Source organism: Oncorhynchus kisutch, linkage group LG8 (assembly GCF_002021735.2).
Source record: "Oncorhynchus kisutch isolate 150728-3 linkage group LG8, Okis_V2, whole genome shotgun sequence".
Taxonomy (NCBI): domain Eukaryota; kingdom Metazoa; phylum Chordata; class Actinopteri; order Salmoniformes; family Salmonidae; genus Oncorhynchus; species Oncorhynchus kisutch.
This window is the reverse complement of record NC_034181.2, coordinates 71,237,862-71,256,599: the sequence shown is the minus strand read 5'-3', so window position 1 is coordinate 71,256,599 and position 18,738 is coordinate 71,237,862. Positions and strand designations below refer to the sequence as shown.

Sequence of the window (18,738 nt, the reverse complement as noted above, 5' to 3'; positions counted from 1 at the left end):
AGTGGCTAGGAAAAACTCCCTAGAAAGGCCAATACCTAGGAAGAAACCTAGAGAGGAACCAGGCTATGTGGGGTGGCCAGTCCTCTTCTGGCTGTGCCGGGTGGAGATTATAACAGAACATGGTCAAGATGTTCAATGTTCATAAATGACCAGCATGGTCGAATAATAATAAGGCAGAACAGTTGAAACTAGAGCAGCAGCACAGTCAGGTGGAAGTTGAAACTGGAGCAGCAGCATGGCCAGGTAGACTGGGGACAGCAAGGAGTCATCATGTCAGGTAGTCCTGGGGCATGGTCCTAGGGCTCAGGTCAGTTGAAACTGGAACAGCAGCATGGCCAGGTGGACTGGGGACAGCAAGGAGTCATCATGTCAGGTAGTCCTGGGGCATGGTCCTAGGGCTCAGGTCCTCCGAGAGAGAGAAAGAAAGAGAGAAGGAGAGAATTAGAGAACGCACACTTAGATTCACACAGGACACCGAATAGGACAGGAGAAGTACTCCAGATATAACAAACTGACCCCAGCCCCCCGACACATAAACTACTGCAGCATAAATACTGGAGGCTGAGACAGGAGGGGTCAGGAGACACTGTGGCCCCATCCGAGGACACCCCCGGACAGGGCCAAACAGGCACAATCAGTTGTGTTGTGACAAGGTAGGGGTGGTATACGGAAGATAGCCCTATTTGGTAAAAGACCAAGTCCATATTATGGCAAGAACAGCTCAAATATGTAAAGAGAAACAACTGTCCATCATTACTTTAAGACATGAAGGTCAGTCAATTAGAAGAATTTCAAGAACTTTTCAAGTTTATTCAAGTGCGGTCGTAAAAACCATTAAGCGCTATGATGAAACTGGCTCTCATGAGGACCGCCACAGGAAAGGAAGACCCAGAGTTACCTCTGCTGCAGAGGATAAGTTCATTAGAGTTAACCGCACCTCAGATTGTGAAGCATTCATTTGGGCTGCAGAGTTCAAGTAACAGGCACATCTAAACATCAACTGTTCATCAAAGACTGCATGAATCAGGCCTTCATGGTCGAATTGCTGCAAAGAAACAACTACTTAAGGACACCAATAAGAAGAAGATACTTGCTTGGGCCAAGAAACACGAGCAATAAACATTAGACTGGTGTAAATCTGTCCTTTGAAAAAAAAAATTATAAGACACAGGGTTTTCTTTATAAGACACAGAGTAGGTGAACGGTTGATCTCCGCATGTGTGGTTCCCACAGTGAAGCATGGAGGACGAGGTGTGATGGTGTGGGAGAGCTTTGCTGGTGACACTGTCAGTGATTTATTTAGAATTCAAGGCACACTTAACTAGCATGGCTACCACAGTATTCTGCAGCGATACGCCATCCCATCTTGTTTGTGCTTAGTGGGACTATCATTTATTTTTAACAGGACAATGACCCAAACACACCAGGCTGTGTAAGGGCTATTTGATCAAGAAGGAGAGTGATGGAGTGCTGCATCAGATGACCTGGCCTCCACAATCACCCGACCTCAACCCAATTGAGATGGTTTGGGATGAGTTCGACCGCAGAGTGAAGGAAAAGCAGCCAACAAGTGCTCTGCATATGTGGGAACTCCTTCAAGACTATTGGAAAAGCGTTCCAGGTGAAGCTGGCTGAGAGAATGCCAAGAGTGTTGAAAGCTGTCATTTAGGAAAAGGGTGGCTACTTTGAAGAATCTAAAATCTAAAATATATGTTGATATACAATATAACTTTTGGGGGGGTTACTACATCATTTCATAGTTTCTATAATGTAGAAAGTAGCAGAAATAAAGAAAAACCCTTGAATGAGTATGTGTATCCAAACTTTTGACTGGTACTGTATATGCTTTTATTTTCAACCTTGTTTTATTGCTCAGTCAGTAATAAATGCCGGAGGGTTCACTTAAATCAACCCTCACTGTTTCTATGATTTTGCATTATTCAATTGAATTATTCTAACTATATCCCTGTCCTTTATGTCTCCTCAGTTGTATTTATTAATTGATTTATCCCAGAGGAACTGTAGGGAAAATACACTTAAAACTATTATCTGTCTCTTGATGGTGTCCTCCCTGGATACCTCACTTTGTGTCACTTTTCACAGCAGACTGTGCCCTGTGCTCCCATCATAGAGCTGTGTCAGCACCCAGAATTATTTACACCTACAGGCTTCAGCTGCCACATAACTGGGTTGGGGGTGGGTGGATGGTGGGGGACGGGGTGGCCTTGTCTGCTGCCAGCGGGCCCAGTAAAGTCTCCATGGCTGCCCACATGTCTATATATTATCTGGCTCGGCCACTGGGGTTCTGCGTAGATGGCTGTGATTCCCAGAGGATTTGCTAAAGCCAGTCTGTGATGTGCTGGAACAATGCGAGGATGAGTCGACTAAAACCACATGGCGTGTGAGAAATAGAAATGCTTTCGAGTTCCTCACATGCAGATATGTAACTGAGTCATGCCAACATCCAAACATGCCAACATGTGTTATACAGAGAGCACATAGAGTACGGAAGAACAACTGGTCATATACACTTTCATACAGTTCAAACAGGGGTCTATGATTGAGAGCATGGGAGAAATATCCCTGTGTTGGTATTCTTAGGCTAGGTATAGATTGCACCTTAGCTCAGAGGAGGCATGGGTCTGTGCTTCATTTTTGAACACAAGCAGACGATAAGGGCTGGGTCACAAGCCTCTTCACCCTCCCCCATTTCAGGAACAAGTCAATGGGATGTGACAGGGAAGTAATAGTCAAGGGGAGGATCCGGAAAGGTTGCAGGTCTCCCAATGTTCAGAAGGGTTTTACTTCCCAAAGTCTTGAGCTAACATGAGTTAGTATGTAATACACATGTAATACCATCATACAAAGATATAAGCTTTATACCACGGCTTGGCTGAATACTCAAATCTGATTAGCAAAAGCTAACGTATAATATGTTGTGTTTGTGTGCTGCTACAGCAAAGGTTAAGCAACAGGAATTGCTTATCCAAAGTCAGTGCATTTCAGAGTATCAAATCAATGTCATTAATGCTAAAGAGTTCTTTATCAGTCTTTTTGTTTGTTAACGTTGCATCCAAGTCTAATTGATGTCAAATGTGCACAATGGTCAGTGAGTCCAACAGTGCGTAGAAGAAAGGAGATCTCTGAGGACTTCTAGTGGTCATCTGTATTATCACTCCTGTAAGCATTCTGGTGATAATGATTGACAGTATCATTTAAAACAGCCCTATTTCTAAGTGCTAATGGAATGTAAAAGGTCCAGATGTGTGTGTGCAATCATTGAGTCAAAATGTGCTAATTGTCAGATTCCATTAAGTCACTGGCTTTGACGTTCACATAAATGCTTTTTACAAGAGCAGCAAAAACAGTTATTGTTGATTTGAACACAAACAATACTATATACAGTTAACTATCTCTCGCTGTCACTACCCTTTTCAGGACTTCCACTATGTTTCTCCCTCTACAAATGGGAATATGGCCTCCTCTCCAAGTGAGACCTCCCCCCCAGCACTTCACCACTGAACTGATAAGTCAGCTTCTTCTTGACCTTTTTGACCTCGCCTGTCTTGCCGTAGTTGCGAAGAGCCCGTGCCATCTTCTGGTAGGTCATTTTCTTGCGGTTGCCCTTCTGTACGCCCCACCGATGTGCCAGTGCCTCCTTGTGTTTCGAGGAGAACTGGAAGGTGCCCTTGTCCCTGTCCACCCACCAGATACTGTCCTTCATGTCCCCATTCCTCAGCAGATCCAGCAGGAACTGGTACAGACGGATCTTCTTCTTGTTGCCTATATTAATGTTGATAAAAGTACAAAATGGTTAAACATGCAATGAATCAGTTGAGGATGTTCCCTAACTATGACCTACATGGAGTAGGATTATTGGGACCTCAAAAATAAAAAAATATGTGAGATATTAGGTATGCATTTATGAATTAATTCCTTACCCAATTCTCCCCTTGTTACGTGGGCGATGTGGTCCCTCAGACACTCCTCATCGGACACTTCTAGTGGAGGGCTGCGGCCTCCTGGCTCCTCGTCGTCTGAGCTCCTCATCGTCTGAGGAGAGGGGTGCAAGTAGCCCATGGCACGAGGGTAATATGGCACCTTGGACACCACAAACAACAATAACCATGTAGTCATTACAATACAAAACCATCATTACAATTACAATACATTATTTTTGGAGCAGTATTCACTGAGAAATTACAACTAAACAAATTAGATACCATGCTGATCATGTTATATACACAGTGAGGCGCAAGTGTTATTAATGACGGCAACCATTTTTACTCCCCCAATCAACTTTCCCCACCACAGGTGGCTGGTAGCACCTTAAATAGGGAGGACTGGCACATAGTAATGGCAGAATAAATGGAATGGTATCAAACACTCCATTCCAGCCACCTGTGTTGCAGAACAAATCCGATTGGTTTTGAACTCTGAATCTTGTAAATAACTTTGAGTTACAAGTTGTAATGTTGTAAAATCATGTTTGTGTTACAGTAGTCAAACAAATGTGACAGTATCTCTAAGATACAACTGGTCTCCTGACTTGAAGCAAAGAGTAAAATGTAGAAAACTAGCAACCTTATGCTAAGCTAATTAGTCCAAGAAAGCTAGCTAAGCATTTAGCAACCTCTTAGCTACTCATGTTGAATTTATAAATATAATGTTGAGTCATAGAATATAGAAAGCTAGGTCTTGAATATACCTGTAAAACCCATTTACTTTATCAAAGTATTTAGTTGAATAAGCTATACAAACTTCTGGGGGAAGAAAAGTAAAATGCTAAGCTAAATGTAGCTTAGCTGAGCAGAGACCTACTGCCTTCTAATGTTGAATTATAAAATAAAAATAGCTAGTAAGTTAGGTCTCAAATATGCTAGCAGGTCAGTTAATACTTGTTTTATTAAAAGTGTAGTTGAATAAGCAATATCAACAACAAAAATGGAACAGACTGTTTATGCTACCCTGGGGGCAGAAATGGTAGTTTGGGTCAAGATCACTTGATGCCCTAAGGGTAGACTTTAAGCAGACTGGAATAAAATGTTTAAATTCTTCCCCGGGGGCAGTAATGTTAATTTGGGTTAAGATCACTTTGGTGCCCTAAGGGCAACCATGGACACATGGTCATTTCCATGTAAAAGGACCCATGAACAACAACATGTGAAGTTCATAGGAGAAATTAAGACAGATATACATTTTTCAACCATTTTCCATTTTCCAATTAAAATAATTTTGAAGTAAAGACCCCTGCCAACTAATATCAACACTTTCATATTTATATGTTTCTGCCTTCTATAAGTTTAAGAACATTGCCTTGTGCTTTGAAATTCCGTTACCAAAACCCCACATATGTTTAAGATATTTTCTAATTTCTCTCCTTCATGAGGGAGGATAGTGAAAGTTCACAGAAATAAAAAGTACACCTATCAATTATTATAGTGTTTTTACTGATATCAATTTTGTTCATAAATTATTATGTGATAAAAACTCTAAATTCTGTTACCAAATTGGTAATGGAACTTCCCAAATATCAGTAATGGGATTTCTGCAATTTAATTGGCTACAATGGGAAATCACAGTATTTACAAACCACAGTTGGGTTCACAAGTTTGGAGAACACAGTACTATACAGTACTATTCCCAAATAAAAGTAGAGTAGAGTTCAGTACAGTAAAGAAAAGAAAAGTATAGTATAGTACAGTACCGTACTGTACTGTACAGTACAGTACACTATAACTCTACTCTACTGTTCTGTGCTCTGCTGTATTGTACTCTACTGAGCTCTTTGGTGGTGTACTTTGATGTCCAAACTTATGAAACATAGACGTCTATGACTAGTTCAGATTTGGTCCAGTTCGGACCAAGCAAATTTGGTCTCGTTTGGGGGCAGAGCTCATTAAAATAATAGCTGTTGTGTAGAATAATACCCAAATATGGATATTTGGATATTGCATATGTATACCTTTCTGTACCTATTTAGAACAGATCCCCATGAAGAGAATGACATTCATATCCATAATTTCTATGTAGTACAGATCAGGTACCCATGATGAAACTTTGTTACCGCAATTCAATTACCCGGTGTAAATCCACTTCACTTGTAGTTCCATAACCAAAATAGATGTTTTCAAAGTCAAGGTGACTTTAGCTGACACCCCATTCTTTCTGCAGATATTGTTGAATCCTAATTCTGAATTCTTAATTCTGAGTTTTTGGAAAATGTGGACACATAAAAAACTGAGGGAGATTTTACAGAAATTCTGTTACCAAACTTTGAATCTGTACAGGTCTTCCAGTAAATGTGTTTTTGTTAAATTTTCTGTGTAAATTGTTAAATGTAGTCCTTGTGCATAGAGTCCTTGTGCACTGTATGGTTTGTTAAACTTTAAAATAAATCAGTTTTGTTTGGCATACATTTTAAGTGAAAAATCTGAGTTGTGGAATTGCCCTTTTCTAAATGCTATGGTTATCTTCACCCAAACTATCATTTACTGGCATATTTGAGACCTAGCTAGCTAGCACTATTCTTTGACTCAACATTAGTAAAATATAGCTATCTGCTAGCCAACTCGTTCTGTTTAGCTTAGCATTTTATATTGATGCCCCTGGAGTAGCATAACTATCCATCCCTGTTGTGTTTTGTCATATAGCTTATTCAACTTAACATTTCAATAAAGCAAATGTTACCTGACTTACTTGTATATTTGACACCTAATTAGCTATAGTAGTTATATTTTTTCCTTCAACATGAGTAGCTACGGTTGATAAATGCTTAGCTAACTAGCTTGCTCTGATTATCTTAGCATGTCGCTGCTAGCTTGCTGCATTTGACTGTTTCAAGTCAGGAGACCAGTTGTATCTTAGAGGTATTGTCACATTTGTCTGACTACCCATAATAACAACATGTTTTATTTACATGATTCTCAGTTCAAACCTTCGCCATGTTTTTAAGAGCAGTATATCTGTTAACCTTGACCTGTTTCTTGACCATATAATCATCTCAAGTTAGCCCAGCGGTGGCAAAGATTATAGGGCACCTCCCCGCTGCATGAGGTGTGATGTGTGGTTGCTGTTACAGCAGTTTGAATGTTTGGCCGTACAAAATCCCGTCCAAGCATTCAGCACACAGTTCTAAAAACCCACTGTTTCTACTCTGAGGCAGTATGTCAGTTCCATTCACAAATAGAAAAGGCATCTTTAAGGATATTCTCATCCACTCTCATTAATTAATGCTCTCTGTTTAAAGTGTAATATTTACAATGTTACAATGTAAGATTTTACAATAAGAAGACTGACAATGATTTGTGTGTGTGTGTGTGTGTGTGTGTGTGTGTGTGTGTGTGTGTGTGTGTGTGTGTGTGTGTGTGTGTGTGTGTGTGTGTGTGTGTGTGTGTGTGTGTGACATAATGTTGGGGAGGTCACTTCTGTTTAAAAATATATATTATTTGTTCATCAGCCGTTAGTGAGTTGGCAGATTATAGTTCTGTAGCAACACCAGCAGGCCCCAGTTAGGAAAAGGCCACAATATCAAACCATCTGTGTGTAGGCGCACCCTACATCCTCCACGCAACACAGCTCACCAGTAACAAACAGTAGCCTAGATACACTTTTCATAGTCATATCTTTATCTGAAGCCAGATGGTTGATTTTATGTTTACCTGTTATTAAACCTTTCTGAAGCATTGCTATTGCACTAGAGGGGACATGTAAATCAATTATGCTACTTGCTTTAGTCCTGAACATTCAGAACATTCTCTATTAGTCATGTACACTACATCTGCTTGAAAAGAATGACCAACTCCAACGCTCTGTCTGTGTTAGAGGAAAAGAGGGGTCAGGGGGGTGGGCTCACCGGTGGGGGTAGGGCATGGTTGTGTCCCCCAAGGCCAGGGTCCAGAGAGAGAGTGTCAACATCGCTGTAACGAGCCATACTGGGTAGATGTAGTTGCTGGACACTCTGGAGCTCAGTGAAGTGGCCCCCTGGGAGGTTGTCAAAGTCCAGAGGATGGGCATGATGAGTGGTGTGATAGTCCCAGTGATCTGAGCAGAGAGAAACATTATAATTGTTCATAGAGTAAGAGGTACACTAAATGGCAAGGTTCAGATGGCATAGAATAGAGAGAACCTAGTTGAATACAGATTCCAAATACACAATGTATGCTATTTGTTTAAAAAGTGTTCAGCAAAATATTTTAGGCAGTTTCCTGTTCACACATCTTTGCTTTGGCAGTTGTCTTTTTCTTTCTTTTTAGCCCGAGTGTTAAAACGTTCCGCATGTACACATGTTTTAGTGATCTGTTGTGTTCGGTCCTGACACTGCACCAGAGACTTGCCATTATTATTTTGTAATAATTTAGTTTGTTAAATGGAGCAAAGCCTATATAATTCTACAGCTCGTACTAGTAAATACCAGTTTATTCTTGGCAGTAGGATCAGTTGATTACAGGAGAAAATACAACTGAACCTCTCCATTTCAATAAACCCCAGGGGGGGAAAGTTGTTCTACGACTGTAGGTTGAGTGCCTGACAGAAATGGCATCTGTTTCCTGTACTCCATGGGGGCAACATGGTTGGCTCCAGCTGCAGTGTCTTGATACCTTTTATGTAGAGTATTGTCTTTAATATAGCTATTGTGTGTGATTTCCTCAGGCCTGGTCAAACACATATCTAGTTGGGCCGGCACTTTTCACTTCCGTATAAGTGATATTCAGATTGTTTATTTCATCTACAATTATGTGATGGTAAGTTCATCAGAGAAAGGGAAATTAATTGAAAAAGTATATCATTGTATCATAGTTATGAAGATTATCAATAGATAATACAAGAGGTATTAATACTAGGGAAAATGTTGTAGTGTTTTAAAGCTCACCTCCTTGACTCTCTGCATCGATGACATACGGATATGAATATTCTGACATCTGTTGTCTATAGATGTCGGGTTCGTACATGTCTTCTGATGCCTGTTAAAACAACAATAATATCCTCAACTGAAATCATAACAAAACTTCACATAATGTTTTACTATTGTTTCCAAGGAACTGACACTCAACATCTATATACAAATTGCTTTCTTCCCTTGATAATGTTTGTTGATAATGACATTGCTGAACAACATTTTGAGCTTTTTAAACTTCATTGACATTTACTACAATACTTTTGCTGGGTTTTTTTTCATGGTCCGTCATAATCTTACAAAATTGATTTTTGTGAAACAAAACATATTGTTATATGTATAATCTATTATGTTAGAAATATTGTTCTTTTGACAGTATGTAGACCACAAAAGTACCAACATTGTGTACCAGTTTAAGAGTTTGAAAATGAATGACGTTACAGTAATCTATTAACATATTTTAATTCATTATCATAACTTGAAAAATGTAACGTTAATATGAAATTCAAACTTGAATTCAGTGAGCGTACAATGCTTGAGATGCATTTTCTGTATAAGTATATCCTGTGGTATATAAACAACTACATAAACACAACAAATAACCACATACCTGTATATACTTGGGCCTATAACTGAATTAACACAAATTGTTTGACACATTGTGTACTTACAGGACCAGGTGAGATGAGGTACCCCTCCATTCTGTACGGATGCAACATGAAGGCTTCTTCTTGAACCGACCTACTTCAGGCACTTAGCTTCAATTGTTTCTCACACTCTTTCAAAACTTTTCCCGCACCATTGCACAACGTTTACCAAATTTCCTCTCACCAAACGAAACCCAAAATGTCTCCCTCTGCCTACACAACTTTATCCACTTGTAAGCCAAGCTACTCTCTGGGACTCAAATTTTGTCTAATAAAATAAAATAAATTAGCCCTACTCAATGACTGAAAATTAAAAGGGAACCTGATATTTTGACTTCTGTATATCTTTGTGGGTGTACACATCTCAGTGTGTCTGGTGGCGGTTCCTGGTCATTGGTGATTTGTCAGGGGGAGATTCTAACATCTCACATTTATTAAGGCTCAATTGCGTCGCCTCCCAAACCAGCCAATCATTTCAAGGCCTGCCTCAACTGTCAAGTCTTTTAGCATAGCATCATCTGTCAGTGGGTAGCATCTTTGCATCTCATTGTGACCAAATTTCGCCAACCAAATTTAAAAAAATGTTTGTTTTTTTGTGGCTAAAGTGCAGGTATCCATATTCATATACCTTGCATACACTATGGAAATCTAAATGAATATTACAAATCTAATATTAAACCTTGTTAAATTAAACCATTAAACCATGTTTCAATGCCAGATACCTAAACATTGTCATTTCATATTTTAAACTGGTTTAATTCCTACTTCTCAGACCAGTATCAGTGTGTACATTGGATTTGGTGTTCAGCAAGGTTCGGCACTTGTACCCCTGTTATTCCCTATACTATGCTATCCCTTCAAATAAACGTAGTGGTGTAAATATGTCAATTAAAAAAACAAACCAGTAGTTCGAGTTGTAGCCATATCAATGAAATAATGACTCACATACATCGATGAATTCTGCTGCATTTCTATCCAAACAACTGTTTTATCTGTGTGTAGATTAGCTGGATAGATAAAATCATGCCACTTCCTTTTTGCAATCCTGCAACAGCTGTGGAGATTAAGGGAGAGGAGATAAAACACCTCCTGTGACAATAGTAGTGTTGGTGGGGGGATTCTTGAGAAATCGTAAATATAATATTTTCTGACCAAATGTGTTTTTCTCACCAAAATATTATTCCTCACAATGGGTACAGTGTACAGTAGCTCTGCTACTATACTCAGATTACCCTCTCTCCTGACCCTATGGTCTGGCTTACAGGACACAGTATGAGAATGCTTTTTTATCCAAGACTAGGCAGTGTCTGGGAAACCAGCCCTATCTGTCTCAGGTATCTCTCCCTGACACAACATCTCTGTTTAACTTGAAGAGAAGTGAGGACACAAGCCAAGCCTCCACTGACAGGCTTGTGTAGATTTTGGACAGCGGAAGAGTGCATCAGTCTGATAATGACCAGATACTTGAAATACTGTAGATAGTAAGATTCAAATCACACTGAAAATAATTTTGGAATGATTATTATATTCCCTTGGTTGTTCAAAGCTTGATATAACATACAACCAAAAACCCTGTAGTCAAATTTGTTTTTATTATAGATGTCCATGTATTCTATTGTTTTTCCTCTCCTTTATCTCTATCAAAGACTATGTTGAATTTTCTGTGAATTGTTATAACCTTATCTGATAATGTTTTGATGTGCTACGTAGCACCAAATACAATGCGTTCTTTGTTTAATAATCAACATTAACAAAGGCAAACAATCAGTTTGACTTACTGGTTGCAGTATAACAATCTTAATTTGGTAGACCTGTGCATTTGATGTTGGTGTACTTTGTTGGATTTTGATTTACGTGGATTTTCAGTTTGCCTTACTTGCATGGTCTGGGGTTATAATTTGAGTCCTCTGCATCCTTCTCTACCACTTGTGTGGCTGCTGAAACCACACAGCCTGTCCATGGCCCCCATGTTAATCACAGCTGTCTGAGCAAAACTGATGACATTTAGTATTAATACACTATGTGCGTTACAGCAAGCCCAGCACGCTATTTTCACCACGGCTATTTTCAGAGCACACAACGACTCTCTTTTTGAATATATATTTTTTAATATATATATTTTTCTCTAACACAAAAATATGCTGCTTTGTCAGAAATCATTCAGGTTTCCCAGATCTGTTTAAAACTATTAGGTGGAGATCGGTGGACATCTCAGTAAGAGGTCAGTCCTTCAGCCTCATGGACAGCACTATAGTTAGTTTGACGAGTATGATATAGTGTAATTTCTGTTCCCCTGTACCTTGCTTTACAGAGTACATCCACATACAGGTCTACTACATACTACATAAGGCGTCAGATTACTAGGCCTTCGAACAGCTAAGATGAAACCTAAACATGCATCATTGTGCTCATCCCATTTTGTGAAAGACAAGAACACACTTTCAATTCTGTGTTTGAATGAATGGCTCAATACATAAAATGTGTGTTTCTCACAATGCAAAAACTTACAGGAAATAGGCAGATAACATTCAAACACAATCAGGCCTATAATTTGGTTTAACATTTCTACTGTTAGTCAACTTCAGTCTTGACCATCATCATCATCACACACACACACACACACTATGTAAAAGAGGAACTGGGAAATTCAGTTCCTTATGGGGAGGGGGGTTGCTGTGAATGACTCCATTTGTGTGTCTAAACTTCAGTATGATCTAGGCCACAAAACTTAAAATATAAATCTACAGGGGTATTTCAGTGATTGTCTTGTCTGATCACATTGGGCATTTTCATACAGTAAGGAAACATAATACGTATCGTATCTTATCAGTCCCTGACAGATCAGACCAGCTTCTTTCTTTGGTAAAACACAGTAAATAAAATGTCTACTGTGTTTGGTTTCCACCAACGACTTGTGGACAAAGAGCCTGGACCCAGATAAAGTATTTTACTGGAATATAAATACTTAATTAATGTCAATACTTCATAAAACATGCTTTTTAATACAAGACTAGGTCTGGTAAACCAGCTACAGGCACGCGGATGCTGTTGTGTTTACTGTATCACATGCACCCATGGACACTTTGGTTTTAGGCTATGAAAGCGAGCGACTGAGTACTCAACAACTTGAGATGTCTGAATGCAGTTATGTTCACAAGATGCATATCTCTGATGGCTAAAGCATCCTTATAAGCAAGCAGTAATATTGACACCTCTTACTTCACAGCCCCCTATGTCTTTAATACCCTGAGTTCTCAGGGCCGCAGTGTGACATTAGTACTAATTTAGCAATACAGAAAATACACTGGAGGGGGACTCAACTTACTGTTTTGAGTTAGAATAGTAGAATACACAAGGTGCAATTTTGACATGTGGTTTTGCATCAGCAGTTTTTCTATTGTTATGTCAGTCACTGACAGTCAGTCAATTAGCCCCTGTCAGCTAAATATTTTTTGATTGTTATGAGTCTAGCGGCCAGCTACTGTATCTACATTTCTAGTAATCATGGTCCAATTACTAACTGGGGAGCCCCCATTGATTTTGTTTGTCACTCTTACTCAAATATCATGTTAAAAAACTACAACCATTTATCTCCACCCAATGGCAAAATTAGTAGAATTGCATGAAAAGTTAGATATTGCAGCTTACATTTTTTTCTCTCTGCTGCAAAATGTTTTGCTTGCAAAGGTGGCACCCCCCCACCCAAAATGTTTTTGCTTAGGGCCCCCAAAAGCCTAGAGTCTTTTGCAACTGACTGCATGTGTGGGTATGGATGTGGGTACGCAGACCCAGTTCAGATTTTTTGCGGACCCATCCCCATCAAAGTTGCCCATCCCTGGTCTAAACTCATTTGAATGTATTTATTTTTTATTTTTTACAGGCTACAGTTGAAGTCGGAAGTTTACATACACTTAGGTTGGAGTCATTAAAACTCGTTTTTCAACCACTCCACATATTTCTTGTTAACAAACTATAGTTTTGGCAAGTTGGTTAGGACATCTACTTTGTGCATGACACAATTTATTTTTCCAATAATTGTTTACAGACAGGTTATTTCACTTATTTTTTATTTAATTTATTTAATTTAACCTTTATTTAACCAGGTAGGCTAGTTGAGAACAAGTTCTGTGATACAACTCATTAATTCACTGTATCACAATTCCAGTGGGTCAGACGTTTACATACACTAAGTTGACTGTGCCTTTAAACAGCTTGGAAAATTCAAGAAAATGATGTCATTGCTTGAGAAGCTTCTGATAGGCTAATTTACATAATTTTAGTCAATTGTAGGTGTACCTGAGGATGTATTTCAAGGCCTACCTTCAAACTCATTGCCTCTTTGCTTGACATCATGGGAAAATCAAAAGAAATCAGCCAAGACCTCAGAAAATAAATTGTAGACCTCTGCAAGTCTGGTTCATCCTTGGGAGCAATTTCCAAACACCTGAAGGTACCACATTCATCTGTACAAACAATAGTACGCAAGTATAAACACCATGGGACCACGCAGCCGTCATACCACTCGGGAAGAAGATGCGTTCTGTCTCCTAGAGATGAACGTACTTTGGTGTGAAAAGTGCAAATCAATCGAAGAACAGCAAAAGACCTCGTGAAGATGCTGGAGAAAACATGTACAAAAGGATCTATATCCACAGTAAAACAAGTCCTATATCGACATACCTGAAAGGCCGCTCAGCAAGGAAGAAGCCACTGCTCCAAAACCGCCATAACCGGACTACGGTTATGTTTGTTATGTTATGTTTGGAGGAAAAAGGGGGAGACTTGCAAGCTGAAGAACACCATCCCAACCGTGAAGCACGGGGGTGGCAGCATCATGTTGTGGGGTGCTTTTCTGCAGGAGGGACTAGTGCACTTCACAAAATAGATGGAATCATGAGGTAGGAAAATTATGTGGATATATTGAAGCAACATCTTAAGACATCAGTCAGGAAGTTAAAGCTTGGTCGCAAATGGGTCTTCCATATGGACAATGACCCCAAGCATACTTCCAAAGTTGTGGAAAAATGGCTTAAGGACAACACAGTCAAGGTATTGACCTCAATCCTATAGAAAATTTGTCGGCAGAACTGAAAAAGCATGGAAGCCTACAAACCTGACTCAGTTACATCAGCTCTGTCAGGAGGAATGGGCCAAAATTCACCCAACTTATTGTGGGAAGCTTATGAAGGGCTACCCGAAACATTTGACCCAAGTTAAACTATTTAAAGGCAATGCTACCAAATACTAATTGAGTGTATGTAAACTTCCGACCCGCTGGGAATGTGATGCAAGAAATGAAGGCTGAAATAAATCATTCTCTCTACTGTTATTCTGACATTTCACATTCTTAAAATAAAGTAGTGATTCAATGACATTTTCAACATGTCCCTGATTGAGTCTATAATACCAACATGTTTCAAGCAGACCACCATAGTCCCTGTGCCCAAGAACAAAGGCAACCAGCCTAAATGACTACAGACCCGTAGCACTCACGTCCGTAGCCATGAAATGCTTTGAAAGGTTGGTAATGGCCCACATCAACACCATTATCCCAGAAACCCTAGACCCACTCCAATTTGCATACCGCCCAAACAGATCCACAGATGATGCAATCGCTATTGCACTCCACTCTGCCCTTTCCCCCCTGGACAAAAGGAACACTTAAGGGAGAATGCTATTCATTGACTACAGCTCAGCGTTCAACACCATAGTACCCTCAAAGCTCATCACTAAGCTAAGGATCCTGGGACTAAACACCTCCCTCTGCAATTGGATCCTGGACTTCCTGACTGGCCGCCCCCAGGTGGTGAGGGTAAGTAGCAACATATCTGCCACGCTGATCCTCAACACTGGAACTCCCCTGGGGTGCGTGCTCAGTCCCCTCCTGTACCCCCTGTTCACCCATGACTGCATGGCCAGGCACGACTCCAACACCATCATTACATTTGCAGACGACACAACAGTGGTAGGCCTGATCACCGACAATGACGAGACAGCCTATAGGGTCGAGGTCAGAAACCTGGCTGGGTGGTGCCAGAATATCCCTCAACGTAACCAAAACTAAGGAGATGATTGTGGACTACAGGAAAATGAGGACCGAGCACGCCCCCATTCTCATCGATGGGGCTGTAGTGGAGCAGGTTGAGAGCTTCAAGTTCCTTGATGTCCACATCAACAACAAACTAGAACGGTCCAAACACACCAAGACAGTTGTGAAGAAGGCACGACAAAGCCTATTCCCCCTCAGGAAACTAAAAAGATTTGGCATGGGTCCTGGGATCCTCAAAAGGTTCTACAGCTGCAACATCTAGAGCTGGTTTAATCACTGCCTGGTACGGCAATTGCCCGGCCTCTGACCACAAGGCACTACAGAGGGTAGTGCGTACGGCCCAGTACATCACTGCGGCTAAGCTGCTTGCCATCCAGGATCTCTACACCAGGCGGTGTCAGAGGAAGGCCCTAAAAATTGTAATAGACCCAAGCCATAGACTGTTCTCTTTACTACTGCCAAGTCTAGGACAAAAAGGCTTCTCAACAGTTTTTACCCCCAAGCCATAAGACTCCTGAACAGGTAATCAAATGGCTACCCAGACTATTTGCATTGTGTGCCACCCCCCAACCCCTCTTTTTACGCTGCTGCTACTCTCTGTTTATCATATATGCATAGTCACTTTAGCTATACATTCATGTACATACTACCTCAATTGGGCTGACCAACCAGTGCTCCCGCACATTGGCTAACCGGGCTATCTGCATTGTGTCCCACCCACCACCCGCCAACCCCTCTTTTACGCTACTGCTACTCTCTGTTCATCATATATGCATAGTTACTTTAACCATATCTACATGTACATACTACCTCAATCAGCCTGACTAACCGGTGTCTGTATGTAGCCTCGCTACTCTTATATCCTCGCTACTGTATATAGCCTGTCTTTTTACTGTTTTTTTATTTCTTTACCTACCTATTGTTAACCTAAAACCTTTTTTGCACTATTTGGTTAGAGCCTGTAAGTAAGCATTTCACCTGTTGTATTCGGCCCGCGTGACAAATAAACTTGAATTTGATCCTAACTGACCTAAAACAGGTCATTTTTACTAGGATTAAATGTCAGGAATTATGAAAAACTGAGTTTAAATGTATTTTGCTAAAATGTATGTAATCTTCCGACTTCAACTGTATAATAGTGGCAAAAGTATTCTTAAAGGATTGCAAAATAGTCACAATGTAGGCCTACATTTCTAGTCAGGACTATATCTGGCTTTAACTGATACCTTTGATTACTTATATGTCATAATCTGTCAGTTTAATTCGGACAGACAGAGAGCCTCTACCAGACCTCTGTGGCCTCACACTTTCGGGTCACGAGAACTACCCACAGACCCTCTCACAAGGGGATGACATGCAAGACCACTGACTGTGGAAAACAGGATACATAGACCGTCGCAACAGGAAATGTTGCACTTTGTCTATCTATTCTGTTTGACCAAAATTTCTCCAGATCAATGTCCACACTGTGCTGGTTTTGACATAAATTACGTAATCATCCTCTGACAAACTCTCTTGAACAACTAGAGTAATTTAGCTTCAATAGTTGGAAACATGTTATAGCCCAGTAAAACTTTCGCTCACACTTTATTTGGATAGTCCAGATTTTCCAACTCACTATGTTGATAAGCAACTTCTTGCTAAGGTCATGGTTAGGGTTAGGTTCAGAATAAGGGTTAGGATAATGGTTAGGTTTAGAGCTAAGGTTAGTAGATAGTTTGTTGAAATGTAACTGATAGTCTGTAGAGCATCTACAGATGGACTATCCAAATAGTGTTACCAAACATTCTTCATTCTAGTTATTATTTAAAGAGCACTGTTATTAGTTTTGATGTGATAACAACATATTCTAAACCAAGTAATTACATTTAGAAGAAACAAATGAAAACAAATGTGGACACAAAGTATTAGCTGCCAGTGATGACCATAGGTCTACTGCCTAGATGTTAGCTAAAGATAACTTTTAAAGGTACATTTTTAACCATTGACTCTCAGTCAAAGATAAAATATACTATTAACGATCAACAAGGGTAAATTATCATTTATTATTCAACAACTTATTATGCAAGACTATCAAATTATGCAAGACTATCAAATCAAATAATGGATAAGGATCAAATGCAAACAACTGTAACCCAGTGAAAGGCCAAATTGCCTCTGTCATTACATCAACTTTTTCCTTCATTCAATAAAAAGTAGCAAGAATACCAACACTAGTTATACAGATATATCTCTGAGCTGAAACCAGCAGAAAAACATATTTCATAACATTACAATCTGTATCAAAGGATGCTCATGGGAAGAAACGCCTCCTGTCTCTCTCAGTCCAGTCAGCCTCACTCTTACCGTCACTAAGTCTTCCAGGAGCAGCATGGATAGTAGTACTCTCTCTGTGAATGCAGGACAATCTCATTCAGTCGGTTAAAGCAAATTGCCAGAGGGCAAGACATCTGAAATTTCTATAACTCACTGAATTAACTAGGGAACTAAAAACTTCCTTAATTTTACCAATTTAAGCTGGAACTCAAAAGATTTTCTTCTTCTTCTCCTTCTTCCTTAAACCAGATGGTAACTAAACAGCTTGCCACAAAGAAAAGCTTGATTAGAGGTAGTGGTCGAGGTAGTCGTCTGTGATCTGATTTCTGCTCACTCTGTGGAGCCACTTGCTCCTTCCAGGCCTTATACTGCAGGTGCAATCCAGTAGTATGCCATAGACTCCATTAGATTACCATATGATGGACTGAACACCAAGGGCTCTTATTGATTTGGATGTATATCAGAGAGTTGTTTATAATAGAACGGAGTGGACACACTGCTACGGGAGTTATCCAAATGTAAGTCGTAGTTATTTGTTTTGTCTACTGTCTACCAAGAAAATAAATAACTGGTTGTATGCATATGTCGGAGGATAATCAGAATATCAGATCCCAAAAAAACATTCTCAAAAAAAGAGAGCAACTGTCAAGAAAATTATGGTTTTGAGGGCATGGCCAGAATAGACAGGCCGCAGAGAGGACCCTGACCCTGTTTTACTGCCTGACTGTCACCAGCAGTTTCGTTGGCTGTCATCTCTTTCACAATGTCATGGAGCCGCCCCTGACAGGCGTGCAAGGGGACATCCAGATTTCTCACTTCTTATTCCCGAT

At 40.0% G+C, this 18,738-nt stretch overlaps 1 protein-coding gene across 2 annotated transcripts; it reads right to left on the bottom strand.

The window, feature by feature from the left end:
- Window positions 1-796: 796 nt before the first annotated feature.
- LOC109895337 (transcription factor PU.1) lies at window positions 797-18,530 on the bottom strand. 2 transcript variants are annotated; one of them, XM_020488954.2, is made up of 6 exons: window positions 18,101-18,530; window positions 17,939-17,982; window positions 8,873-8,963; window positions 7,856-8,043; window positions 3,942-4,101; window positions 797-3,783 (listed from the first exon to the last, which is right to left on the bottom strand). In XM_020488954.2, the coding sequence occupies exons 2-6, from the start codon at window positions 17,963-17,965 to the stop codon at window positions 3,461-3,463; spliced, it is 789 nt and encodes a 262-aa protein (XP_020344543.1). In that variant the 5' UTR covers window positions 17,966-17,982; window positions 18,101-18,530; the 3' UTR covers window positions 797-3,460. The 2 variants fall into 2 exon arrangements, with proteins under 2 accessions (XP_020344543.1, XP_020344542.1); XM_020488953.2 differs by lacking the exons at window positions 17,939-17,982; window positions 18,101-18,530 and adding an exon at window positions 9,568-10,050.
- Between the last annotated feature and the right edge of the window lie 208 nt (window positions 18,531-18,738).